Here is a 27936-nt window from a genome sequence, read left to right as displayed (position 1 = left end):
TCCTTGCATGGTCTCAGCTGTTTCAGTATTTGTGAACGTTTCATTCTTCAGTAGTTCTCTTCAACTTTTCAGGTACAAAAGGCTGTGTTTTTCTTGCTTGGTCACAAAGGTGACTGAGTCAAACACAGTGTATGTGCTGAAGATTGATTCAGCACGTTTTTTTCATTTTACAAAGCTGTAGATAACTTAGATTTCATAAACTGAAAGATTTGAGAGTATGCTTAAAAATCCACACTGATTAAACTATCAGAAATAGGAATATGATCCGCTCAATGTCTCTGGTTTTCTTTTTACAGGTTATTAATGGCGCAGCTAGTTTTCTCATCAGACTTTCTTCTTCAAATAACCTAAAGACTAACGATCAGAATCCAGCTGCAGGACTTCTGCTGCTCTGTCACATCCAGCTCCACAATGGTTGATTTTCTAGCTGAAAACAATCTCTGTGGTCAGGCAGTTCTTCGGATTATCTCTTGTGGAAATGCCATCATTGCAGAACTTCTGAGACTTTCTGAATTTATTCCTGGTGTTTTCAGGCTAAAGGACAAGGCTGATCAACAGAAGTATGGGGATATCATATTTGATTTCAGTTATTTTAAGGTAAATTCTTTTATTACTAAGCTTGGCCTTAAAGCATTGCTGTCCTGCATGAGGGTCATTCAGCTATTCCTGACTGCTGTATTTGTTAGATACTAGCATTCTTCACAATTGACTATCATGACTTCTTACTTGCTTAGTTTTTAACAAAAACACACCAAACTGAGATAGCAATCAGGATGTGCTTGTATGCTAATGTTCCACTTCTGGGCTGTCTTGTATTTTACATACTCATGATCATACAGAGCTTCATCTTACTTGTTTCAGTGAGCAGAAACAGTCTAGGGAAGGTTCTGTGCTTAGACCCCTGGGCAGAGTGTAAGTGTAACTGCTACTTGCGCTGAGGGTATGAGAACAAGAAGCAAGTGACAAGTTTAAGTGCATTCAGGAGCAGTCCCAGCTACACCTTTAAAAATGTTTGATGAGTCATCTGGCCTGTAAACTTTGATGGATACTGATTATGTAAAACGGGGGGGGGTTTGGTGTTACTATTTCTTGCAGGAACATTATGTTATACTTTCACCCGTCAGATTTTGAGCCTGTACGTTTGGGTGTTTTCCTTTAGAGCAGTACTGTGGGCAGTATGCCCATCTTCCTTTGCTTATCTGTAGCTTATTCTTTGCAGCCATGAAAACTGCTTTCTGCTTTCCTGTTTGACAGTACAGTGATTGTTCATTCACTGAACTTCTCACATGTGCCAAATAAACAAATCAAAGAGTAGTGTCCATGAAAAGGCATTATTTGCCTTACAAAACTAAGGTTCTTGCAGTACCTATTTCCCTCTGTCATTCTCCAACATGATTAAGAAGGAACTACAGAGACTATCTAATCTGACTTTATCTGAATTGTACAGTGTAAGAAGTGCTAATAGTAAAGCAGGGGATGTATGTGTTGTTTATTTTTTTAGTAAGAGTTCTAGATTTCTAGCACTAACTGTGGGCCTTGGACACAAATGATTTTCCAGATACCTTTATCTCCCAAGTTCTTGTTAAAAGTCTTTTTTTACACAAATTACTTGAAAATTTAAAAGTAGGTAGGTGTAATTGGTGAGAAATACAATTATCCTTGAAATTGTAAGATTTGTACCATGCTAAGGAAGCATAACAGTGCTCTTGTTTTTCAGAGCAGTCACTTCAAAATCCATAAAAGACAAACTTATAAAGTAGAGAGTAGTGAATTTACAGATTACAAGTGTGCCATTTCTGTATTCATGATTCTTAGAATTACCTAATGAGAAGAGATTTGAGATTCTGAAAATTCAGGCAGTTTACTTTCTGCATTTGAACTTCATAGCAGTTAGGCCTGCTTTTATAATTTGTTTTATGTAGGTATTTTACAGGAAAAGAGAAGCAGAAGAACATTTTTAAAATCACACAAAATTTGTCAGCTGAAGTGAAGCTTGATATTTTATTTTAACTCTATGATTTTTATGGAGCTTGTGTTCACTAAATCTTTTTAAGCCATGATCTTGTGCTGTCATAAGTGGTCTGTGGAATGATGTTAACAGTATTTTCAATTAAATGCAATTAGATGTTAATAATATTTTCAATTAAGCATTAACAGTATTTTCATTAAATGGTGATGGTAAGACCAAACGGTGATTATGAGAAATGTTGGCAGTGGTAAATGGTCAGAAAAGTTTGTACCATTGCTTTAAGGAAGTCAGGCACTTCATCCCATCCCTTTTTCCCTCACCGTAGTAAATGACATAGTTTCTGCATTAATTTGGGGGACTAGCATTGAGCTAGATCCAGAGTCTGGAAAAAAAAAAAAATCAGGTCTAATACTTTCAAGCATTTTAAATGTATGAGAAGGTACTAATCCTTGTGAAGCCTCAATGTTATGATTTCTGTCAGAGAAATCAATCACATCAAATGTGTAAAGGAAAAATTTCCAGCAGGGAAATAGCACTATGAAAAGCACACAGTGACTTCAGATGCATTGGGGCTTTACTCAAAGCATTAACTGTTCTTTTTCATTGGTTACATAGGATAAATCAAATTTAAAATCATTGCAGATTGCAACAAAGTATAATACTCATCTTTATGGAATCAATGTTCATTCATAAAGTAGCTTAGAAAACTGCAGATCCTTGTTTTGGTAAGAAATGTTAATTCTGATGGTGTGTACACAGTGGTGGTTGTACATGTTCTGTGTCCTTCTGAAGAGAAGTCAAACAGAGGTCAAAGTCAAATATTGTCTCTAAAGTTTAATTTATTCTCTTAGGGTCCTGAGACATGTGAAGGCAAACTGGAAGCCAAACCTGAGTTACTGGATTTAGATGAAGAATTTCGTGAAAACAACATCGAAATTTTGACAAGATTTTATCTAGCTTTTCAGAGTGTACATAAATACATTGTAGATTTAAACAGGTACAGTATCTTAAATACATGTGAATTTTCTTAAAGACTAGATTATTCTTTAGTCTTAATAATGAGAAGCTTTTTCCTGACGGATTTAATACGCTTGCTGTTGAAGCATATTCATGTGCACCTGTAAACCTGAATTGCTGGAATGAACACTAACTTTTACTCTTGCTGTTGCTTGCCAACTTAATACATGATTTGAAAACATTAAACCTCTCTACCTCATTTCCTCAGTTGTAAGCTAGAGCTAGCTTTTCTTTATTGTGGAGATTGTCTTGAAGATTTTTTTTTTAATAAGAGGAGACTCCATATTATTAAACTAAGTTTTTTTTGTGGTCTTGCAAAACAATATCAGGTAGGATTCTTTCTTTAACTTTCATTGGAATTGTTTTTCTGAACTTAATTTTTTAGTGGAGTTGCGATATTTTCAAGTTTGCTACTCTTACCTGTAAAAAAGATACGAAAGGGTCATGAAATACTTTAATAAAGTTTTGGAGAATCTTAAGCATAAGATTTGTGTTTGTTATTGATCTTATATGAAAAGATTAATTAAAAGATTAAATGTTTAACATTTCCTACTAGTATAGGAAGAGATCTTCTGTTAATAGAGGTGAACATACTCTGTTTCTAGATCTACCTTCCAGATTGCAATTGAGATCAATTTATGGTATTTCCAGGAGATGTTTTTGAGGTAGCTTTGAAAAGTTTTACTAAATTTCGGAGTGGAAGCCTTCTCAGTACTCTCTTCTCAGGCTGTTATCCATTCTTAAGAAGATTAAGAGGATGTTAGCTCTAAGTTATAAAGTAACCTCTTGTGTCTTTCACATAGACCATCAGGATATTGCACAATGCTTTTGCCAGCTGGTTGGCTCTAGCTAGGAGTTCCAGCCTCTCATTTCACCATAGAGAATCTCTTCTGTGTCTGAAAAACTCCATGCTATTTGTACTAGGAAAATGTTCTGATGTGTCTGTTGACTTTCAGAGAAAATTGACCATTTGAGTTCTGAGGACGTACAATTTAAGAACAAAATAGCCAATGAACAACTCTTTGTTATGATTCCTAGATATTTAGATGACCTCAATGAAGGAATTTACATTCAGCAAACATTAGAAACAGTCCTCCTTAATGAAGATGGAAAACAGCTTCTAGTAAGTATTGAACAGTTTTGTAATAGCAGAAAATGAACCAACTAGTTTAGTGCCAAACTAGACAAAGATTTAAGTTTACCAAATGCATGGAAATGCTGTGACTCACTTTAAGGAGGACAAAGGCCAAAAATAAAGAGCCTGCCATTTTTCATACTGTATTGACTACGTAGTTGTTATTGGGTTAGTTTGACAATGTGTGTTTGTCTTTAAGTGTTACTACAAAATTGTCTTTATGTGCTTTCCTTCCTTGATTCTTTCTTTTTTCCAAACAGTGTGAAGCGCTCTATCTGTATGGAGTCATGCTACTGGTCATTGACCAGAAGATTGAAGGAGAAGTCAGAGAAAGAATGTTGGTTTCCTACTACAGATACAGGTAATGTATATTGGTTTGCAGAAGCACTCAAGGCTGAAAGGATGTTACATGCAGTATATTCAGTTAAATAGGTTATTGATTTAAGATGAAGGGAAATATCGGCACCTTTTTGGTCGACTGACTACATACAGATAGACTCATAATTCAGCAGAACTCTCTGAATATCAGTAGAACTGTTTGCAGGTCTAGCTGCGAAACAGGAGCAACAGTTTTTTCATGCTGAATAGAAATTTGAAGTCCACTGACAAATAAACTTTCAGTTACAGCTTTAATGCTTGAAGTGTCAGCTATGAAAGTATTATAAGTTCCCAAATGTATGAGCAAATCTTGGTGAAAAGTCCTGAGTATCTACATGACAGATGTATTGCAAGTCAGACTTCTTGTAGTTACAGCGATTGATTAGTCAAATCACGTGCTTGATTATTTTAAAAAAAGTTTTCCAGGGTAGGTTGATAGCATCATTGTATGACAGGGTCTGAAAGGGTATCAGTGCAAATCCTTTCACACGTACAAAAAAGGGGGTATCCTGTTCCTATGCTCTTTTGACTATGGTTATGCCTCTTAGTGTTGAATGAGAGAGGATTCCTTAATTCTGCAATAAATAAATGGATCAACAAGAGGAATTCGGACATGGAAAGGAAAAAGTAAACAGAACAAAACTCCTCCTCTGAATATAAAGCTACTTGTTCTGTTACTGAGTGAAGTTTATTTTTCTGTTTGTGTTTACCTGGGATTCCAGTATGGACATTTATAGGTGTCCTCCTATAATGTGGTAAACATAATATTCACAGGCTAAACTAGCAAAAATCTCTTTTATCTTAGTATCTGATGATTTTCTTGGAAAAAAAGTGTGGTTACAAGGGGAGGGAGAGGAGGAAAATGTTGGATCATACAGCTCAATTTTTGTTTCTTTTCTAACACAGTGCAGCCCGATCCTCTGCTGATTCCAATTTAGATGATATCTGTAAATTGCTTCGAAGCACTGGATACTCGAGCCAGCCTGGAGCTAAAAGACCTCCAAACTACCCTGAGAGTTACTTCAGCAGGGTACCCATAAGTGAAACATTCATTAGCATGGTTATTGGCCGCTTACGGTCAGATGACATTTATAACCAGGTAAGTTACTGTGAGATAAGAGGGATCTGAATATAAAATGCTTTCTCAGGTTAGTTACTCAACCATGAAGCCCAGTAAAAAAAAAAAAAAAAAAAAAAAAAAAAATCACAGAATTGCAGAGGTTGGAAGGGACCTCTCGAGATCACCTAGTCCACCAGATAACCCGTGTTTCCAAATATAGTACAAAAGTAGGGTAGAAGTACTCAACCCCAAAAGAATACAACTCGTTCTAATAAATAATGTTATGTGTGAGGTTTTATCTCCTTTGATACTTGCATCGTATTCTTGATGGCAGTGGGCAGAAGCCTCCTGATTCTTCTTACTAGTCTGAACATTTAACTTAATGTAATTGACCAAAAAACATTAAAGATAAATAGGTTGTTACTAAACAAAAGCACAGAACTGTTTTCCTTTCAAAATGTTGAATATGATTTTGATGCCAACATTTTGTCAGTAAGGTGGTCTTTTAATATGTTGTCCTATGTATTTTTAAAATGAAAATTCAGTTGATAATTTGAATCTTTTTGATCTTTCTGGTACAGGGAATTGATGAATAATTCAATTAACTGTATCCTAATTGCCTATTACTTCAGTTACATGAATACTTGTTTTTATCTGAGATGAACTAAACATACCCAGTTGTTATGAAATACTTAGTTCTAACTCTGCTCCTTTCAACTCATCTTAAGCTCTTTTCTTCATCCCTCCTTTGACTCATTTACAGCATAGTAATACCTTATATCCTGTTAAAAGTCAGCAGGCATCTACACAGTCAGCTTTTATATACTGTAAAATATATCTGGCAAATATGCTGCATATGTAATCTTGTCCAGCTTATCCATATATTCTTCCTACTATGTATATACTGTACTCTTTAATGTGCCCCATCATATTTGCAGGTGGTTTATATTGTATTATATTAAGTTGAGTTTCATTTTGTTTCCTTTTCCTAGGTTTCGGCATATCCATTACCAGAACACCGCAGCACTGCCCTGGCTACTCAGGCTGCTATGCTCTATGTGATACTGTATTTTGACCCTTCTATTCTTCACACTCAGCAAGCAAAAATGAGAGAGATAGTGGATAAATACTTTCCAGATAATTGGGTAAAAATTCTATTTTAGAACTGTTCCCTGGATTTAATGTTATAGGAACAATTTAGCTTTTTTTTTTTTTTTACAGTATGCATTATTGAAAATAATAATGTCCTAAAACCAGAATATTCTTCTCTGTAGAAATTCTACATTGTTCAGAGTGAAGCAGTCTGACTCAAATCTTCTGGATAACCATGGAAGGCTGTCCTTTGAAAGTTTCAATTATTGTCTTAAATGCTTAAATCAGCTACACTCTAGTACCATCATGATACAGTGAATCATAGAAAAATGTAGGCTGGAAGGTATTACAGGCATCTTCTAGTCCAGCCTTCTTCTTCAAGCAGGACTAACTTCAAAGTTAAATCAGGCTTCTCAAGGCATGTCCAGTTAGTTTTGAAATGATCTGAAATGAAGAATTTGCAGCCTTTGTGGGCACCTGTGGCTGTGCTTAATCACTGTCATGGTGAAGAATTTCTTCCTTTTGTACAGCTGGAATTTCCCTTGTTGTAGCTTGTGACTGTCTTTTTACTGTGTATATCTGAGATTGGTCTGGTTCTGTCTTACTCATAACTTCCCTTTAGGTGGTAGAAGATCACAGTCATCTCCCTTAGTCGTCTCTCTTCCAGCTTAAGCAAACCCAGGTCCCATAATCTCTACTTACATAGTGGGTCCCTGTGTCTTAGAGGCCTTCTGTTTGATTCATTCCAGTATGTCCATGTCCGTCTCATACCGTGGAGCCCAAATCTGGGCACGTTACTCTAAATGGGACCTTATGAGAACTGACTAGATAGAAATAATCACGTCACTCAACCTGCTGGCTACGCTCTGGCTGACGCAGCCTCGTGTATGGTTACTCTTTATTGTCGTAAGGCTGCGTGTCTGATTCTGTCCACCAGGAAGCTTAGGTTCTCTTCCACAGAATTGTTACATAGGCAGTCAGTTCCCAGATTGTGCCGTTGCAAGGGTTTGGTTTTGTCCCAGGTACAGGGCTTTGTATTTATCATTATAGAACTCCATGTGGTTTCTGCTGGTGAATTTTACCAGTTTTATCAAGTATGCTCTGGATGACAGACTTGCTCTGCAACAATTCCCCACACACTGATGTTATTTAAAAACTTATTTAAGGATTCATTCCATGCCATTGTCCAAATAACTTAGAAGTAAAACCTGTCACTCTGTGCAGGACCTTTTCATATGCAGTAATCAAAATGAAATTACTCTGTGTCTCAGTAGCACAATTTAAGATTTCCATCCATTTGCAATAAAGGCTACTGAAACAGGCTGGCATGTAACAATAGAGTCCCTGAGTAGTTTATATCAAAGGGAATCAGACTCAACTAAGAAACTATAATTTAATTTGCGTATCTCTGTTGATTTCAAATTGTATTCTTCTGTACCATAAATGTGACAGTGAAGAAAGGAGAGAAGGAAGAAACAGTACTAGCTGGCAGTTAATAGACATTAGAACCTACCAGTTTCTGAAAAATTGCAAGCTTATTTTAGAAATGAGAACTTGACATTGTGCGGTTTTTATTATGCCAGCGTTTTCATTCATTTGACTTCATAGTACAAACTGTTATTTTAAGACAACACCTATCTTCTTGTTGTCAGGTATGGATGAGTTAGCTTCATCGTACAAAATACTTGACTCTTAGGCTAGTTTCAAATGATTGTTAGCAGTTGAAGTGTAGCCTCTTGAGGAATTGTCATCTACAGGAAATAATGAGCTTCACTTCAACAATATGAGAGGGATCCTCATATCAGCAGACCGGTGTCCCATTTGCATTTACTGGCTTCATTTTTGGCACTGTCAGAAGAGCTGAAATGCTGACAGTGTCCCTCTAATTGTGATCACTCCTGAATGGAGGAATGTTGGAGCAATAGCGTGATAAAGCTCATAACACCACAGCTCTGTATATCCTTCACCTGTCCATAACCCAAGGCTTCCACTTTTAATCAGGTATCTTACAAACACTTTTAAGTCAACCACAATTCTGTATTTTTAATCACACTTGAACTATGGGTCTGAAATCAGTTCCTCTTTGCTCCTTAAAAATCATAGCTTGGCATCATAGTTTCCTTCTGTTTTGTGTTCACCATAGAAGATGCATTACATTTCAATTTGGTTCTTTCAGCATTCTCAGGATTGCAGAATGCAGGATTCATTCAATTAACTGTGTGCCTTTTATTTCAGTCTTCTTACTCCTTGATTTCAAAGGTGGTGGAAGAGTTATCTCATATGTATACCCACAGCATTAAGCTTTCTACTAATGAAAACAATGTCTTTTTCATGATACAAATATAAACACAACTTCTTGTTTTCTGCTTCCAATCTTAGGTTATTAGCATTTACATGGGAATCACTGTAAATCTAGCAGAAGCATGGGAACCCTACAAAGCTGCTAAAACTGCCCTCAACTACACACTGGATCTTTCAAATGTCAAAGAGCAGGTACCTAAGGCAGATTTAAGTATTTTTAGCAAGATTCAAACTTGTGTGGGCATCTCAAGTATATTACATGACATCAGTAATGCATGGGTCTGTTTTTCTCACATACAATTACTTGCATTACATTAAAGTACAGTACTTCTGAGTACATCACTTTGTACATAACTTTGACTTAAAGATACTTCAAAGTTTCAAAATCTCATCTTCACAGCACTGTTTGTTTCACTTCCTCTTTCAGTGTTTGTTTCCGCTAAAAGTTTCAGGATTGTGACTTGACTGAATAGCTGCCATGTTGATCACTACTGAGGTGTTTTAAGCTGACTACAGTGTTTGGTCTTTCATAGATAACAGTTTTAGTAGTTACATATTTATGCTGACAGAGTGTGGCACTTAGTTTTAAATGGGGCCTCCGAAATTAAATAAACAGTAATCTGGAAAAAGCATCCAATTTAAAAGAATTATACCAGAATGTTTTATGATGCAGTGCAGTTAGTTCTTTTTATGTGAAATAATTTTTTCCGGGCCTAAAACAGTGAGTAATATTGGGTTGGTTGATAGTTTGCCCAATCAACATATTGGTTGACTGATGATAGCTAAATACCTCCTTATTATCTGGCCTCAGCACTCAGGAAAGAACAGACAGAAGTGTCTAATTAGGAGAACTATACTATACATTGAATAGTAAACTTAGGGAATATGAGCAGAAGTTTTTCTTTCATCTTTAAAGAAGTTTGCTAAGTAGAACTGACATTTAATTCATAATCAGTATTTCTATTTTTAAGTAGATTGTTGTTGTTCTTTCTCATTAGGCAACAAACGATTAGTACTGTTTTTCAGAAATAATTTCTACGGAGTACATAAGTGAATATAGTAGATTTACAAGTCTGCATTTTTGAAACATTATGCTTCCTGCCTAGGCTCTGCTTTAAAATTTAGCTTGCATCCTTTGTCATGCAGTTGCAGTGTATGATGTTGCCTACTAGTATGATGATAATTTGTATAGCATTTTTTTGATCTGTGTGCCCCTTAAGTTCTCAGGAAGCCACAGTCACATTGTGTATGATGTGTTCTGTTTGAGGCAAGGATTATATTGATGCAAGCTTTTTACATTCTAAGGCAAGCAGATACGCTGCAGTCACTGAGCGAGTGCACACTCAGGTGCAGCAGTTTCTCAAAGAGGGCTGTCTGAGGGAAGAGCTGGTGCTGGACAATATTCCCAAGCTGCTGAATTGCCTGCGAGACTGCAATGTAGCAATCCGCTGGCTGATGCTTCACACTGCAGACACAGGTAAGACTTTATGCTAGACTTTTATTACAGAGCTGTCAATCCTGCTATACTGGTGCTTCATGTTACAACCCGAGGGAGTTTCAGTGTGTGCTGCTGTTGAAGTCAGCGGAGTTTCATCTACAGTTTTCAATCGATTGTTGAGCTGTTCTTTTGCTAAGTTTCCTAAAGTATTCGGCTGAAACAGCACACATGCATTTTCTAATTTTTGCAAGCTAGACATATAAAAAGTAGTACAAGAAATCATGATCCTGTTGAATAATACTCTGCAGAATGTCTGGGAACTTTCTCTTTTTTCTTATCACTTAAAGCATCATTGTGAAAATTTTACATAGTGCCAAAAGTAGCCAACTTTTTATTATCTTAGTAATGAATACCAAAGTTTTTATTCTGCTGAACTAAAATTCAACTGAAACTGATGAGTAATGTCTCTGACATGAGTTTGGGTCTGTAAACTTAGCTATTTAGACATTCTCTTGGTTGAATGTTTGTGCATCTTTGGGGCTTCTTGGTATGTGAGCGGGCTTCGGTTACACCTCCATGAGCTTTCTGTAATGGTTTCAGAAATGTTGATCTCTGGTCTTCTCAGTCAGGTGTACTAAATTCACATTTAGTTTGCAGAAGCCAGCAGAAGAGTTTTAAGAAGGCTGAAGCACCACAGAAACTTTAATTATTTCCTATTCTAAGGAAGGAAATTCTCTCCTATACAAGAGTGGTGAGACCCATTGAAATGCTAAGGCTTGGACAACCAGCCCAAGCCAGAGATGACCTATAGATGAATCCTATATATTTTATAACTGAAAACCATTGTGCTAGTAAGTATTGTACTAAGTTATAACAACGCACTTATATTGACGTAAAAAGTGGTAAAGCATTGAAGTACTGAAGCCTGAACAACAGGCCCCAAGGTGAAGCTGCTAACTTAGTCTGTAATCATTAACAAAGTATGTAAGCTCACTAGTGAAAGATGCAGCTTAGACAAAATATAATCAAGTAGTGAGGAGAGAATGTATCCAACTTCCCTTGTCTAGCCTTGTTCAAGGCTGAGAACCCAAGTGTCTGGCCTTGTTAGAAACTCCCTTGGTCTCCCCCTCTGAGACCTGGCCAGGCTTTGGGTGGAATCCAACAGGAGGATGAAACCAGAAATTTTCTGCCTAAAACAAAGGTGCCAGCTATTCTGTCTTGTCCATCTCTGGGATATAAGGCTGGGCCCACTTGCAGCAACTTTGGATGCCTCACCTACGGGTGGATGCATCACATAGAACTTCCCACTTGCAGGGAAAGGCTCTCCAAATACTCGCTGTAACTGGGACTCCCCAGCAACTGCCGATCTGGATGATGATAATATATGCGAGTAATGATGTATTTTTCTTAATCACTATTCTCTCTCTTGTGTAGTAATGATTTGATGCGTTACCCTGTATTCTCCTGTTTGTTGCTTTAAGTGCACTATTCTGTTTTTTCTTACTGCATGTTTTCGGTATTACACTGTTATGTTACTTGGTTATCACCCGTAAAATACTCTTGATCTTTTCACTCTAGTGTTCAAGTTTAATTGGTATCCTTAATCAGCAAAACACCCATATAAATGGAGAACAAGTCGGGGCTCAGAGAAAATTTGGTTTGCTTTCAAACGATCAAAAAAAGAGTCTGTTTACAAAGACTGAAAAGCTCGTCCAAATTCTGTAACAGTGGAGAAATGTTATCTTTCCATTTTCAGCTTGTGATCCAAATAACAAACGTCTCCGCCAGGTAAAGGATCAGATTCTAACAGATTCAAGGTACAATCCCAGGATCCTTTTCCAGCTGCTCCTTGATACAGCTCAGTTTGAATTCATTTTGAAAGAGGTAATGTGCTGCTGCCTTCTTCAGTGTTTTCCCCTGAATGGCAGAACAGAGCTGAAGACTTGAATAGTAGTGGTACATTTGCCACACAGTCCACTTATATAAAGAACAATTATTTTTATTTATTAATTGTGAGTTTTCTCTAGAAGATTACAAACTACTATTGCTTGGAAGTGACATTTTCAGTCTTCTCAATAATTCACAGTTTTCATTCTTACCCAGCGTGTTTATATTTACTCAGAATTTTGCATGTACATCCTGATAACAGGCATAACAAAATCTGTTGAGGAAGCTGCATAATTTTTTATCCTGCCATACTTCTCTTTTTCAGGCTTTCTTTTAAACAGAAACAAAAGCTTATGTACATTGAGGATAAGCTACTAAGAAAACTCTTACACCTATGTATGAAGTTCTGCCATTTCTGAAAGATTCCCCATTAATGCTCTTGTACTAACCTGGTAGAATATGTAAGAGTATGCTTAAACTCACCTACATGCTTTTTTATATTGGATTCCTCTGCATAGGCTGAGATGACTGTGCAAAGTATAAGTCAGAATTAGACCAGAGTCTTCTAGAGTCTCTAAGCTAAAAAAGTTACTGGATATTTTATAAGTGACTAAAATTCAATAGTATCTGTATTGTACTGTTTGGTTTTGGTTTTAAATTAATTTGATTTCTATCACTGTATGTCCATACTGGCTGTATTTCTTAATGTTTTTTATGTTGTATTTAATATTCTGGCAAGATCTTGAAGTAATCACTGTAAGTCAGTTCCATCTGTTTTCAGTACTTTATTTGATCTATTCTAGTATGCCTTCTTGCCAGCTTTGTAAACCAAATGCTTCATCTTTCAATAGATGTTCAAGCAGATGCTGTCAGAAAAACAAATGAAGTGGGAGAACTATAAAAAAGAGGGATCTGAAAGGATGACTGAGCTTGCTGATGTCTTCTCAGGAGTTAAACCTCTTACTAGAGTGGAGAAAAATGGTAATTATTGAAAACTAAACTGGGGAAAAAAAGTAATTTTGTTTTTTATTTTTAAACTGATACCAAAAGAAAATATATGATGCTAATACTGATAATAAAGAAGGTTTTCATGTGTCTCAGCTGCCACAGACATCTCTTATACGCTGTCGTCTTTAGATTTTCTGCATATATTCCATATGTAAGCCATATTTAGCTACCTAATATTTAGATGGCCTTATTTATAAAATACTTTTTATTACTTTATTTAGACATGCCAGGTAAGACAGTGAAATGCTACTTCACTTTTCTGTGTATGAGTTCACGTTACTGTGATCTATCTACAAAGGAATGCGAAAATAATGCCTATTAAACCATGGGGATGGTTTAAGCACTCCTCTCATTCTTTCTGTAGTTGTAACATGGATTTCTGTTGTATTGGCATTTTTTCAAACCTTCTTTTACTTCTCTTCTGCACCGAGTGGTATCTTTCTGATTCTCCAAGTTCTCCAGGGACTTAAAAAGTGCTGGATCTATTTCTTTCCAGATTTCTTCAAATTTCTTGCTCTGTTTTTTGAAACATCTCTTCTTTTTTTTTTTTTTTTTTTTTTTCTGTTGTAAGAATAGGAATTATAAATCACTCTCTTATTTGATCAGGAACACTGCATGAAGTGGCAGTGTAAGGGCAACATTTATGATCAGTCCAAAACAACAAAACTTATAATACAGACAGTTTTCTCACTTATTTCCAATTTAAAGCAGAATTACCGTACTGAAATATTTCCCTTTATCTTTTTCGTGTCAGCAAACTTGTAGCTAAAACATAGAAATTGCAACTGCCAAGGCAATTAACATTGTAAAACCATTCATAAGATACAAATTTATGATTTGAAGGGCTTTATCATTTTTGTATAGATTTTGTAATGTCCATTTGTGTTGGTAGTTGTTTTTTTTTAAATGTTGTATATGAAGAGCATTGGCCTCTTTACAAGACTGCATTTTGAATGTCTAGAAATGTAAGAGTAAAATGAAGACTTTTTAAGCAGTCGCCTACCCTTATAGTGTTGAATTTATTTTTTTTTGCTTTAACTAGGAAGTTCCTTGTCTTTGTTGATGACCATATGTGCGAAGATTTGATTATATTTTTCTTGTTCTTACATAGAAAATCTTCAAGCTTGGTTCAGAGAAATCTCCAAGCAAATAATGTCTCTAAACTATGATGATTCCACTGCAGCAGGCAGAAAAACTGTGCAGCTAATACAGGCACTGGAGGAGGTATGGCAAAGGAATTGATATAAATGACTGTCCTTTTGAAAAATAGCATTTGATACACACACACACACACACTGACTTCTGATTGATGAGTTTCAAAACAGATCTGCATTTTAACAACTGTTTAAATCTGTAAAACTTCGCAGTTTTTTATATACAGTCAATAGGAATTGCTTCATAGACCTTGTGATTGTAAAAGAAGGGATATAGCATGTAAAATCATGCCACTTGTATCTGAGCATTAGTAGCATTTTTCAAAGAAATTAATTCAGTATTAAACACTATATGACAGCTTTACTCATTTTATTAGAATTTCTAAAAATAAATTCATTTGAACTAGAGAAGGTAATTTGAAAGGCAAAATAAAAATATCATAGTACCCCTTCTTGAGTAAATTTGTGAAATTTATTATTTAATGCATCTAAAGTAGGCCAGGATTTGTTAAGTGTCTTATTGTAATAACATCATGAAAAAAGATGGCAATTTAATGACAGCAACACAAATAGAATCAGTAAAGATGAACAGAAAAAAAGGGATTGTTTTATGAGGTTTGTTTTTTTGTTGTTTTTTAAATATAGGTCCAAGAGTTTCACCAGCTGGAAACTAACCTGCAAGTTTGCCAGTTTCTGGCTGACACCCGCAAATTTCTCCATCAGATGATCCGAACCATCAACATTAAAGAAGAGGTTTTGATCACCATGCAGATAGTTGGTGATCTTTCTTATGCTTGGCAATTAATAGACAGGTACCTTAGCAGGAGCTTTCTTTTCTCAGTCATCATTTGCAGAACTTGTGGGAAATAACATGCATAAATATTATTAATACTATAAACTTTCCAATTTAGAAACAATATTGAAGTGTTGTTCTATGAGTTGTTGAGTATATTAAACCCTAATCAACTCAAAAAATAATTAAGTCATCCTTGTCATGTTGTTAGCTGCAGGTTAAGTAATACTATAACTTTTTACTGTCTATCCTGTTCTAAATGTAATGATTTTGATGAGCTTCTATCTCCAGCCTTTAGTCTAGTTAAGTGTTCTGCAAAATACTGGAGTTCCTATTTCAACCAAAAACAAACAAGGAAAGAAATGTTAGAGAATTTCTTTTCCATGGTGTGACTTTCCTGGGATACTACTTCATTATCTTGGCTGTTAACACTCCCTCATGCCCTCTTCTTTTGCCCTGCCTACCCCTTTATCTTACAGGCTTTTTTTCTAGCCAGTATCTCTTCAGACAAAATCCTCCTTTAGTGAAGTTCTTTAGTGATCTCCTGTGCCACTTCTAGATTACATTGGTGCTGGTGACATATGGTTTAAGAGTTGAAAATAAGAGTTTCGGGGGAAGAAGCTGATTTATTTTGTTTGTTTCCTACCACAGCTTTACCTCTATTATGCAGGAAAGCATAAGAGTCAGTCCATCTATGGTAACTAAACTCAGAGCCACTTTCCTGAAGGTAAGTGTGAATAACAGTGAATGTATTTGAACACCGCAGGTCAACCAAAACATTTGTTAAATAGACCTTAAGGCTGTGAAGTCACATAAGAGTCAAAACTTCCTTTTACCAACATTTTCTATATCCAGATTGTTTAGACTGTATTAAATTAACTCAAGGTTAGTTTTAAAGAAAATAAAACAAAGATATGCGTGGCTTTTTATGCAGCCAGCTGTATTGCTGCTGCTAAACAAATAAATCTCATCATCCAGCCTTTACTCATTACAGTTATTTGCTGGAGACATTGGTGCATAGACGGGATCCTCTGCATATGTATTAGAGGAAGCTGAAGGAGTTACAGGTGTGATGCTGGCTGTGCCCTTTGTCTGTCATGATGAAGATCTGGCATCAGATGAAAATATTTTCTATATAAATAAGAATGGGAAATAGCATGGGAGGGAGTGTAAAATTACAATGAAAAAAATCTCACACAACCAGTAAGATTTAAAAAAATTTAACATGGGGAACATAGCACTATTAACTGTTGGATTTTTTTTTTCCTGTTGGGAAACCTGATGTTGTAACACTGCTATTTAAGAAGAATCTAGTGCTTTGAGTTGGAGGTTAAGAGCCTGAGCAGGAGAGATCAAGCATGTAATTTACATTAGAAAAGCAGACATGTGACGTAAAATGTTGACTTTATTTCTAGCTTGCTTCTGCACTTGACCTGCCACTTCTTCGCATCAATCAAGCAAACAGTCCCGATCTTCTCAGTGTATCACAGTATTATTCTGGCGAGTTGGTTTCCTATGTAAGAAAGGTAGGCGTTTGAAGAGGTGTAACTATCTTCTTCTCTTCTTTTTCATAATGGAAGATTGTTTTTTTTAATGAGAATATACTGACTGTGTTTGTTTGTTCTCTCATTTCAAAGGTTCTACAGATAATTCCAGAAAGCATGTTTACATCTCTTCTCAAAATTATAAAGCTTCAGACTCATGATATTATCGAAGTGCCTACTCGCCTTGATAAGGACAAACTACGAGATTATGCTCAGCTTGGACCACGATACGAGGTGCAGTTAAAATAAGGAATTCTGAAGAAGCCTATCTTACAGGTGGCCAACCTCAGCCTAAGTTTAAATAGGTACAGCTCCAGAGAGTTGTACTTTAACGGTGAAGTTGGATTTGTTGACTGAGTAAGAATTAAAATTGACTAGTGTTATCAATGAGTATACCTTAGGTTTCCTGAGGACAGATGAGTAACTTTTGCTCTTCTGTTTTAAAAGTTTAAACTTTTGATATTGTAGAAAAGGGGAGGAAGACTAAACATATTTATAAATGAGAGTAAAGATTTTTGGATTTATTTAGGTGGGGGGAACTAAAACCCAAGTCTGAAATGGAGCTCTCCACATTTGTAATGCTTGTTCCAGGAGAAGAAGGTTGAGGACTCAATAAGCCTTTTTGCTGCCCTCAAATGTGAAGACAGCATGGAGGAATGTTGATTTGATCTGATAAAGCTGCTATTGCTTATTGGCTTTCTGTAGGGTTCTTTTCTGCACTGTTATCAGTCTGGAATAGTGAGCAAACATTAAAATTACTTGGTTTTATTTTTAATAGAGGAAGATGAGGAGCAAAAACCTGAGTTAGACCAGTAACTCCCTCAAAGAATGTATCTTTTAGCTCTCCAAGTATCATTTAGAATGCCAGCTTTTTCCAGCAGTGTTTGCCAAAGTACTCACTTGGTAAGAGTTTTATACAAGCAGGCTGTGATCTTGGATTAAGCTGATGTTCAGGCCTAAACACTAGGTTTAGACTCTCCCATTAAACTCTGTAAAGACAGTTTATTGGGGGGGAGAGGCAGGGATGGAAGGAGGAGGCAGTATTCAGTAATATTTCTTTTATTTTGAGAAGGTAGGGGGAAAACTCTCATCATTTCACACAAAAGCTTGTCAGTTTTGATTTCCATAGAACTGTAAGTCTGAACTGTTGTCTCTGTTCTATGTTGTAAATGTCTTAAAGGCAAAAGACTGGCTTGTCTGAACTTATTACTGGCAGCAGGCTTTATTATGGAATAACTACTTCCAGCTGTGTCCCTAGCCTGCTCCAAGGTACCAAACCTAGAGTTTTGTCCATGATGTTTTCACACACATGTTACAGTCAGATAGGTCTTTCCTCCCATAATCTCTCTAAAACCTCTGAGAGTTACCTGTTCTTTCCTACTGGTAACATACCTATATTAATTAAAAGAAAGATTAGTATTGTACTATTAAGTAAGTCTAGAGCAAGATGTAAAATTTAAAGTATATCAGCACAAATTACTTTAAAATAGCAAGCCTACCACTGGGAAAGATATGTATCTTTTTAGCGTAATTATTTGAATCTATTTAATCACTTCAAAAAATTGTATTTTCTCTTTCTGTTAAAGGTTGCCAAGCTAACCCATGCAATTTCAATCTTCACTGAAGGTATCCTCATGATGAAAACTACTTTAGTTGGTATCATCAAGGTAATGTTCCATTATTCCAGTAGGAAAAAAGTCATTTTAGCACAGATATTTTGACACATTAAGCAAGACCTTGAGGAAAGATAAAAAACCAAGAAAAAATAAGTTTGCATACAGATTTTCAGATGGTGATACCTAACTTGGCATTCAGATAATGGTATTATTTAAGGTTGTTAAGAACCTACAGTGCTCATTGTAAATAAATTTATCAGCCTTAATTGACACTTTTTTTTTTTCCCCCACTACTGGAAAAATGACTGCAAACTTTTCTGAAGAGCTGCTTCTTCCATTGGCAAAGACTGCTTTTCCTAATTTAAGATACCTCTTTTAGGACCAAGAGCAAGTATTCTTGAAGAAGTATACACTTCTTGATGCATGCTGCTTCTTATAATTGTACAACATTTTTGATGGAATATTGGAACTACAAACCTTTGTCATTCAACTTAAAGGAATCATTTATTATCTTGTAGAAGTATTCCAATATTTACTCTTTGGACAGTGCTGGTGGAAAAGTGCATGTTAGCAGTGCTTTACAATTCATCATAAGTATTTAAAATCTTTTTTGGTAAAATGAAGTCCTTTCTATTTTTTTAGACCTTTCTGACTAAGAAAAAAATGTTTCTTCTACTTAGGTGGACCCAAAACAGTTACTAGAGGATGGAATAAGGAAAGAGCTAGTAAAACGTGTAGCTCTAGCCCTTCACAGGGGACTCATCTTTAATCCTAGAGCTAAGGTGTGTAAGAGCTTGATCTGATTTTATTTTTTTATGTATCTTGGGTTTACTGGGACCTCTATTATACTGCTTTCTAGACACTAATTTATACTTTTCTGTACAGATTTCCTTTGTGTAAAAAAGTACACTTTTCTAACTTCTTAAAGGATATTTAGAAAACCTTATTTGATATTAAAATGAGTTCATAAACTGCCAAGAGAACAGAGAATTCAAAACCATATTTTTATTCTGTTGACAAGTATCCTGTGAATTCTGAGTTCACAGCTGTCTGTTTGTCTGTGACAACCGATGACAACGTGATACATGTAAACCAGGTAAACATAGAAAGGCAATGATAGAATAAGGAGTGTGACTCCTTGATTTGATCTTGTCCAGATTCTTGAGTCTCCTAGATAAAATAGTAGTACCATGGAAGCCTAAAATAAATATTAAAAGCAGGAGGAAAAAATATTTAGTAAGAAGAATTCCTTAAGATAACAAACGACCTTTGATAAATTTCTCAGTGTTGTTCAGTTCTGGCTGGAGCATAGGGAAATCCTCTGGAGGTTGTTGTGTGAAGTCATTTAGAAGCCTTATACATTTTCTTTGTCTTCTACCTGTTCACAGTTATGGTTTTTGGTTTGTTTTATCTGTAGCCAAGCGAACTGATGCCCAAACTGAAAGAAATGGCAGCTACAATGGATGGGTTCCATCGGTCATTTGAATACATCCAGGATTATGTCAACATATATGGTTTAAAAATTTGGCAAGAGGAAGTGTCTCGTATTATTAACTACAATGTGGAACAGGAGTGCAATAACTTCTTAAGAACAAAGGTGCTGTTCAAAAACAAGAATGAGTAAAAGTTGATAAATGTCTTTATATTTGGATGTCAAAGCTTGTGACTGATACAGCGTATGTACCCCACTGTGCACAGTCCATACTGTTGTGACTTCAACTAAATATGCTAACTACTGTGTAAAACATCTGCCCCCAGCTTTTTCTGAATTATTTCAGCATCACCACTGCATTAGTTGTAGATAAGAAGAGCAAAGTACCCCAGAGTATTTTAATATCTCTTGCCAGTGAACAAAATGCCTTCTCTCTTTCTCAAAGAAAACAGAAAATAACTACTTAATCACAGTAGTCCTCTCTATATCTGTTGTTAGTTATCTGATCGCAAGCTTAGAAAGATTTCAGTAGTTACCAACTCTTTTTTTAAGATATTTCACAAGTGGTGGAGTGAATAGATCTTATATTCAGCTAACAAAATGGTGGCTAGTCTTACTGCAGAAAGGAAGAGGTGGAATTCTCACCAGAAATGTAGGTAATTCTCTCAACCTCCACACTTACCTTTTGCTTGCTCTTTGTCATAAAACTCATTCTTCTCTCTGCTTTATTTTGGTTTTATAGTGTTCTGCTGTGTACAATATTATCTTACAATGTACTACTTTTAAATTCAACAAAAGGAATAAAATTTCTAAGTGCATTAAAAATGTGCAATGCTAACACTGCAAAGTACCTAAAACTTTTTTTTTCAGATTCAAGACTGGCAAAGCATATACCAGTCTACTCATATTCCTATACCAAAATTCACACCTGTGGATGAATCTGTAACATTTATTGGTCGACTTTGTAGAGAAATCCTGAGGATCACGGACCCAAAGTAAGTACTGCGTGTCACAAGCTGTATTACAGCACCATATGTTGTATTGCTTCACCGTATACAAATAAAATACACAACAGTTTGTCCATAGTTGTCATGTCACTGTCCTCATCTAAAACCAAATTTACCCAATTCATTCTGTACATTTTAAGAACTAGTCTAGAAAAGTTCTGATTTTAGTTTAAGAAGGAAAGCAGTGTGCTACACAAGTAGACAAGAGAAAACCAGGGAAGGGTGGCAGAAAACTTTTGGAGAGAGGAGTAACTAAACATAACCTGAGATCCTTTGAGAGTTTTTCTGATCTCTGCCAGAATAAAGATAATTCATCAGTCAGATTACCACAGGAACTGCCTGGAGCTTTTTCTAAAGTATTTGCTTGTTTAATTTCTCCTCAGAATCACATGTTACATTGACCAAATGAACACCTGGTATGATATCAAAACTCATCAGGAAGTAACCAATAGTCGTCTCTTCTCGGAGATCCAAGATACTTTAGGTACCTTTGGTCTCAATGGTTTAGACAGGCTGCTGTGTTTCATGATTGTAAAGGAACTGCAGGTAATTCTGAACTTTGGTTTCTCAAGGTCATGATGCTTTCATTGTTTAACAACTTCTAGTGAAATGAAAAATCTGTTCATTTTTGAAATGGTAAATTGAAATCAAAAGCATTTGAAAAATATGTGTTCAAACCCAAAGGTAAGAGTTTCAGTTATAGATATAATTACGAAAGTTGTTACTCTTGAGTAAATGATGGTGTGTAACACAAGCTTATGCATTACATTAAATGGTGGTTTGCAAAGAATGCCTTTTGAAGGTGTACACTTGTATGTACTTAAAAGTTGATCTCGGGTCAACTTCTATTCTTCTGCTGAGATCTCAACAAAGGATTAGAATGTTTGGGTCTACCATGATATCAATAAGGTATCAATTCTGTGTAATGACTTTCTCCCTAATACTTCTATGTGAAACCAAGTTTTTTTTGTTTTCTGAATCCAGTCCTAGCCTGGTTAAAGATTTTAAGGACAATAAGTATTGATGAAGACAGTTCTTCCTCAAAAATTGAATTAATAATTGTCTACAGTGGGTACTAAATATTGTTATGGGGGATCTGCTAATTGTCCTAGCACTGAAAAGCACAAGGTCTAACTACAGAATTCCTCGACTCTTTGTGGAAATGTTCTTTCCCTTCTGTTAAAAATATGGCTCTTATACCACCAAGATTAAGCATAGAGTACATGTGTGAGGATTTTACTGACTTATTTCTTTCTTTTATTTAGAATTTTCTCAGTATGTTTCAGAAAAATATATGGCGTGACAGGACAGTACAGGATACCTTAAAAACACTTATGAATGCTGTCAGTCCTCTCAAAGGAATTATAGGTAAGTACTTACTGGTTAAGATGAAGAAAACTATTGTCTTTGTACACTTGCATTTGTTTCTCTTACTTGTTCTTTTTTTAATGCTTCATGCTTTTTCTTTTCTCAGCAAATTCAAACAAGATTTATTCCACAGCAATTGCAAAAACTCAGAAGATCTGGACAGCATATTTAGACTCCATAATGAAGGTATATTTACGTGACTTAGTTATACTCAGTATTCACTCTAGGATCTTTGGCTATATACTTTGATCTGCTTATTTTACAATGTTTTGTTATGTTGAGCTGGAATTCTGTAACATTACAAGTGAAGCAGGACTGGATTTGCAGGAGCTCCTGAGCTTCGTTTGTATGAGAGCTCACGCTCCACGAAGTGCTTAGGACTGAGATTCATATGTTTGCCAGAAGAGCAGTCTGGCACTAGAGATATGATCTGGGAAGCCCAAGTGAGTGCTCAATATCAGGAGCTCTGAGAATCCCCTTGGTGCCTTGTGAACATAATGTACCTAAGGCTGAAGTTTGGAGCAGCAGCATTTCCTGAACTTGCCTTGTTCACACAGAGGGCAGTCTACCCTGCTAAAGATTTGAACAAGCTGTCCCATCAACATGTCTCTTTATCTTGTCTCTGTAGTGGTATTTTGTAACTAGTGTCTTTCAGAGTGCTGTGAATGTTTATGTTACTGAAGAGAAGAAGAAAGTTCAGGGAAGGAAGGGGAAAGTTGACTGCAACAAGCATCTCTGATGGTTTTTATCCCTACCATTGCTGACCCTAAGGTCTAGGGAGAGGTGGGGAAGAGTACAAGCATTTTCACTTACCAGTGAAAAACAAGCAAGTAATGAGGGGTTTATACCTGTTAGCTTCTTAGTGCCCTTTTCACACTGCTTGTGTTTGCTGCCATGAGCTGTGTAAATCTTGAGTGCTGTGACTGCTCCCTTTGGCTGCACTGCACTGTTGAGGTCTGCCAGTCCTGACTGCAGGCAGTCTGCGGAGAAGCACTTGGGGGTAATAGTGGAGGGTGTTGAGGGGATGGTGATTTTCCTCCTCCACTCTCATGAGACCCCACCTGCAGTGCTGTGTTTTGCCCTGGGGCTCCCACCATAAGAAGGATGAGGACCTGCTCAAGTGGGTAGTGGAGGGCCCAGAAGATGATGAGGGGGCTGGAGCACCTCCCCTATGAGGACAGGCTGAGAGAGTTAGGGGTGTTCAGCCTGGAGAAGAGAAGGCTCTGGGGAGACCTTACAGTGGCCTTCCAGGGCTTAAAGGGTCTACAGGAGAGATGGAGAGGGACTCTTGATCAGGGAGTGTAGGGTCAGGACGAGGGGTAACAGTTTTAAACTGAAAGAGGGCATATTCAGATTAGAGATAAGGAAGAAATTCTTCCCCATGAGGGAGGTGAGGCCCTGGCACAGGTTGCCCAGAGAAGCTGTGGTTGCCCCCTCCCTGGCAGTGTTCAAGGCCAGGTTGGACGGGGCTCTGAGCAACCTGGGCTAGTGGAAGGTGTCCCTGCCCATGGCAGGGGGATGGAACTAGATGAGCCTTCAGGTCCCTTCCAACCCAAACCATTCTGTAATTCTATGATGAATCCGTGTCCTGTTACTAAAATGAGGAAGTAGGTCCAACCACGATGTATGTCCTTGCTTTGGGCAGCCATACAAAGGCTATTAGGTGTAATGAGGAGTTTGTGTAATTGATTTAACTTTAAATTGCTACCCATTCAGTTTTTCCTTATTTCAACTTTACTCTTCCTACATTGTGCTCCATATAACACACCACTGTATTTTTGTTTGTTTCAATAGGTTGGTCAGATGCAGATTTTAAGACGACAGATTACCAATGAATTAAATTATTCCTGCAGGTTTGACTCCAAGCATTTGGCTGCTGCTTTGGAAAATCTCAATAAGTAAGTGGCAGAATGTGCTGAAGAGCTGCATGTATCACTGTGATGTAATTGTTATCAACTCAGCAATCCTTAAAATCTAAATTACAGCAAAATGTGGAGTCCAATTGTATTTAGGTTTTTGTTGATGAACATTTGAATTTGAACCCAATAAAAACATTAAAAATAAATAACTTGGCAAGTAATTTGTATCAACATGCTAGTGGCCAGTGCACCTTCTAATTGCATTTGGTTATACCTGGATTTGAGGCCATATTTGGATAAGAAGTAAGAACAGTGAATATGTGTGGTGCTGATTCTGAATCATATATGATGTTTGTTAAAAGATATTCCAAAAAAGGTGGTTTACTCTTGCTTGTAATCATTTACAGGTTTTGTGTCTTTGAAGGTTTTACATTGTTATGAGATATGGCATTGTATAAGGCTTATTTGGTGATAATTTAAACAAGTATTTAATATAATCAATTTATTTTCCTTTTAGAGCAATACTGGCTGACATTGAAGCGCATTATCAGAACCCATCACTACCTTATCCTAAAGAAGACAACACTCTCTTGTATGAAATCACAGCTTACCTGGAAGCAGCTGGTATTCACAATCCATTAAATAAGGTCAGGCTTACATTCCAGTGCTTGGTACAATTTGTTTTTGCTATTTTACTGATTATTAACTGATAAAAAACATAATACGTGAAAGAAATATGTTCTTTTTTTTTTTTTCCCCTCAGATCTACATAACAACAAAACGTCTGCCATATTTTCCCACTGTCAACTTCCTATTTCTCATTTCCCAGTTTCCAAAACTTCAATACAACAGAAATTTAGGTATTGTATAAGTTGTTGTTTGTCTAAATCTAGTGAAAATCTATGTGAAATTATCTGTAAAGAAGATAGCAAAATTATCTGTATAGAAAATACTTGGTTTCTGACTTTAGTCCATATGTCCAGGCAAGTTTGTTGTAATATTGAAGCCAAATACAGAGTACTCAAAAATACAGAGTAGGAAAAGGAACCCAAAGACCTGACTTTCTCATTCCATCCTATGCCTTAGTTAATATCATTAAGCTACTTGCTGTGGAATAAATGTAGTTGTTAGATTAGCTTTTATGTGTGGGCAAGCGGAGGGGGAGGCACAGTGGAAAACCTCATGAGAGTATATTATATGTTTGCTTCTGCTGTAAAGAATTTGTTCTATTTTATAAACATGTTTTGGGTTTTTTTTTGGTGCAGGAGTGGTGTGCAAACGGCCAGCTGATCAAATTGACTGGCTTCCTTTAGTTCTGGGACTCCTTACCCTGTTGAAACAGTTTCACTCAAGATACACAGAACAATTCCTGGCTCTGATAGGTCAATTTATTCGTTCAACAATGGAACAGTGCACAAGGTATCCATGTGTTACTTTTTCCCTAAGTATCATCTCTGTGAAGAGGGCTTCATGGTAGTATCACCACTTTTTCAGTATGTTTTTCTAGCCGAGTATATTTGACATAATAATAACAATATATTTGACTAAATATAAGATTAAAATACTGTTTCTTTTTGTAATGGAATTGAATGGTACCCAGTGGAAGTGGTGGTGTTTGAAGGCTGGCATTTTTGTGTAATTTTATCCAAATAACTGTTTGGCTAGTAAGAGTGTAATCTTTCATGGTGGTTTAATTTTAGCCAGAAGATACCAGAAATGCCTGCTGATGTAGTGGGTGCCCTCATGTTCCTGGAAGATTACATTCACTACACAAAGTTACCAAGAAAGGTAAGAGAGAATTCCTTGTCTCCTGTATGTAGCACTGAGCCAGGGATCCTGATCAGGTGAGCTAAATCTTGGTTTATGCTGTGGTTACGTACTAGCAGTTTGATCACGTGTATCTACTCTGGAACATGGCGGCATCTGTAAACAAATATCCAAAATAATGGACTTGTTAAGTTTGTCCAGAAAACAATATTGACCCTTTTCAGATGTTCTGTAAAAAATTGCCGAAAGGAAATACAGATGAAAAATCTGTTACCTGGTAGGAATGGGTCATAATGAATTCTTCTACCCTGTACGAACTGCAAAGTGTGTTACTTGTGTACTTTGTGTAACTATTCCTATACTAGTCATGGTATCCTTAGGGAAAAATTATTTTCTAGGAAATAAAGAGGGGATACAAAATACAGAAAGGATTTCAACTTTGTGCGGATTTAGGAAAAGTCTGTTCCATTTAGTGTTCAGAGACTGTGTACATTGCTGGGGGGCTTTTGAGAAGGGAAGAAATAAAATAGAAGTTCTGAGATGTTGCAGAATTAAGTAATAATAAACTGAGCAGTATTCTAAATGCAGAGCAAAAAGCTAATTAGAAAGTCTTAAATTTTGGTGAAACACCATCTCTAGTCCATGGTTCCCTTCCCCCCAAAGCATAGATTCCCAGGCAGCTTCTTTACTTCACATGCAAGGGGAGTTCTGAAAGTCTGGGCTTGTAAAGAGACTTTATTTTAGGGTTAATGCAACTTAACTGCATTTGAAGATGATCTATTATTTATATGTGGTATTAAAAATAAGTCATAATCCCATTTGCTATAGGTGGTACCCCAGTGGTTCTTGAATAAGCCATTTCCCAGCTAAGACCACTAAAAAAGAGAGAGGTTCTTCCAGTTTCTCTCTTCCTCCCAGCCCACAGTTCAATGTAGTAGAAGTCCCCACATCAGCCTTGCAGCTGCTGCATCTGGTACCTGTGCCCGCTGCCCCTTCAGCCTGGTGCTGTGTGGAGAAACAGCAGAGGGTGTCAGCGTTCCTCCAGCCACACAGTACCTGTGCTCCCGGTGCCTCCCCACAGCCCGCGGCTGCCTGACACGGTGTTCTTCCTCCCTTCCTTTGTGCACCGAGCAAGAACACATCCAGGAGCGCATCCTAAAGCCAGGTGGTTCAGGTCAATGGTGGTGTGTATTTGATTCATAGATTAGATGCACTTGTTAATGGAGGAGTAGAGCATACAAATGAATAATGAGAAAATGAAGAAAATACCTACCCTTGCCCTCCTGTTTACTTCAGGTTGTTGAAGCACACGTGCCTAGCTTCATTTTTGATGAATTCAGAACTGTTCTATGAATATGAAGAAGGACCAAGACTTTCCCCCAAACCTGAAACGGGAGCTGGGGACTGAAGATGAGACAAGTACAGCTTTTCAGAACTGTATCTCTTCTGTGCTTTTAAGACAGTACCTACAACTGTCTCTATGAAATGTAACCATCAGCACTAGTTATATAATTAATACTTGTTTAAATCTTGACATGATATGCAATCCATAACTCATCCAAACAGTGTACATTTTGTACTGCACATTATAAATGCTGTATGTAATTGTTTATGTATAAATCATTTAGTTTTTTGTTCTGAAGAACTACTTGTGGAAGTTTGACTTTTGTATCCCAAATGAGCAATGAAATTGGAAATAAAGGTGTTGGATAGTTTGTCAGGACTGATGAGTCCAAAGTGTCAATTTTCAAAAGAACCATGAGGGAGAATGAATATATAGTGAAGAGGTTTAGTGTCTGTCGCTGTACTACAAAAAGTTAATTTTCCTCTATAGAGGATGGAAAAATAATTAAATATCCATAGCTGAAAAGTCTTGTGATGCTATTTGAAGGCACAAAGATTTCTTTCAGTGCAACTGTGCTATGACAAATGTTGGGGGCAAGGTGTTTATTCACACAACTTTCAGTCTTGGTGTGGAACCTTTACATCTGGCATCGTTTGCTTGCTAGAGGCTGCTGGGAGAAAGCCAGTGGGAGATGTTATTTGATCACTGGGACAGCTTGGTGCTTATCAGACTGGGAAAGAGGAGGCAGATGCAACAGCTGAAGGGA

The 27936-nt window shown here is 36.7% G+C and overlaps 1 protein-coding gene across 1 annotated transcript; it reads left to right on the top strand.

The window, feature by feature from the left end:
* Positions 1–301: 301 nt before the first annotated feature.
* Positions 302–27614, top strand: WASHC5 (WASH complex subunit 5). The gene is made up of 28 exons (XM_026842976.1): positions 302–597; positions 2821–2966; positions 4025–4109; positions 4382–4482; positions 5406–5598; positions 6552–6704; positions 9031–9144; positions 10258–10429; positions 12147–12274; positions 13129–13258; positions 14397–14509; positions 15085–15251; positions 15884–15959; positions 16648–16758; positions 16870–17010; positions 18363–18443; positions 19073–19174; positions 19810–19989; positions 20695–20819; positions 21215–21377; positions 22097–22199; positions 22306–22385; positions 23994–24097; positions 24576–24705; positions 24822–24918; positions 25324–25477; positions 25759–25846; positions 27122–27614. Exons 1-28 carry the CDS (start codon positions 412–414, stop codon positions 27176–27178), a joined length of 3480 nt encoding a protein of 1159 aa, XP_026698777.1. The 5' UTR covers positions 302–411; the 3' UTR covers positions 27179–27614.
* The last annotated feature ends 322 nt before the right edge of the window (positions 27615–27936 follow it).

The sequence above is a fragment of the Athene cunicularia genome (genome assembly GCF_003259725.1).
Source record: "Athene cunicularia isolate RWA chromosome 2 unlocalized genomic scaffold, athCun1 chr2_part1, whole genome shotgun sequence".
NCBI classification, from domain to species: domain Eukaryota; kingdom Metazoa; phylum Chordata; class Aves; order Strigiformes; family Strigidae; genus Athene; species Athene cunicularia.
This window is presented reverse-complemented; position numbering and strand designations above follow the sequence as displayed.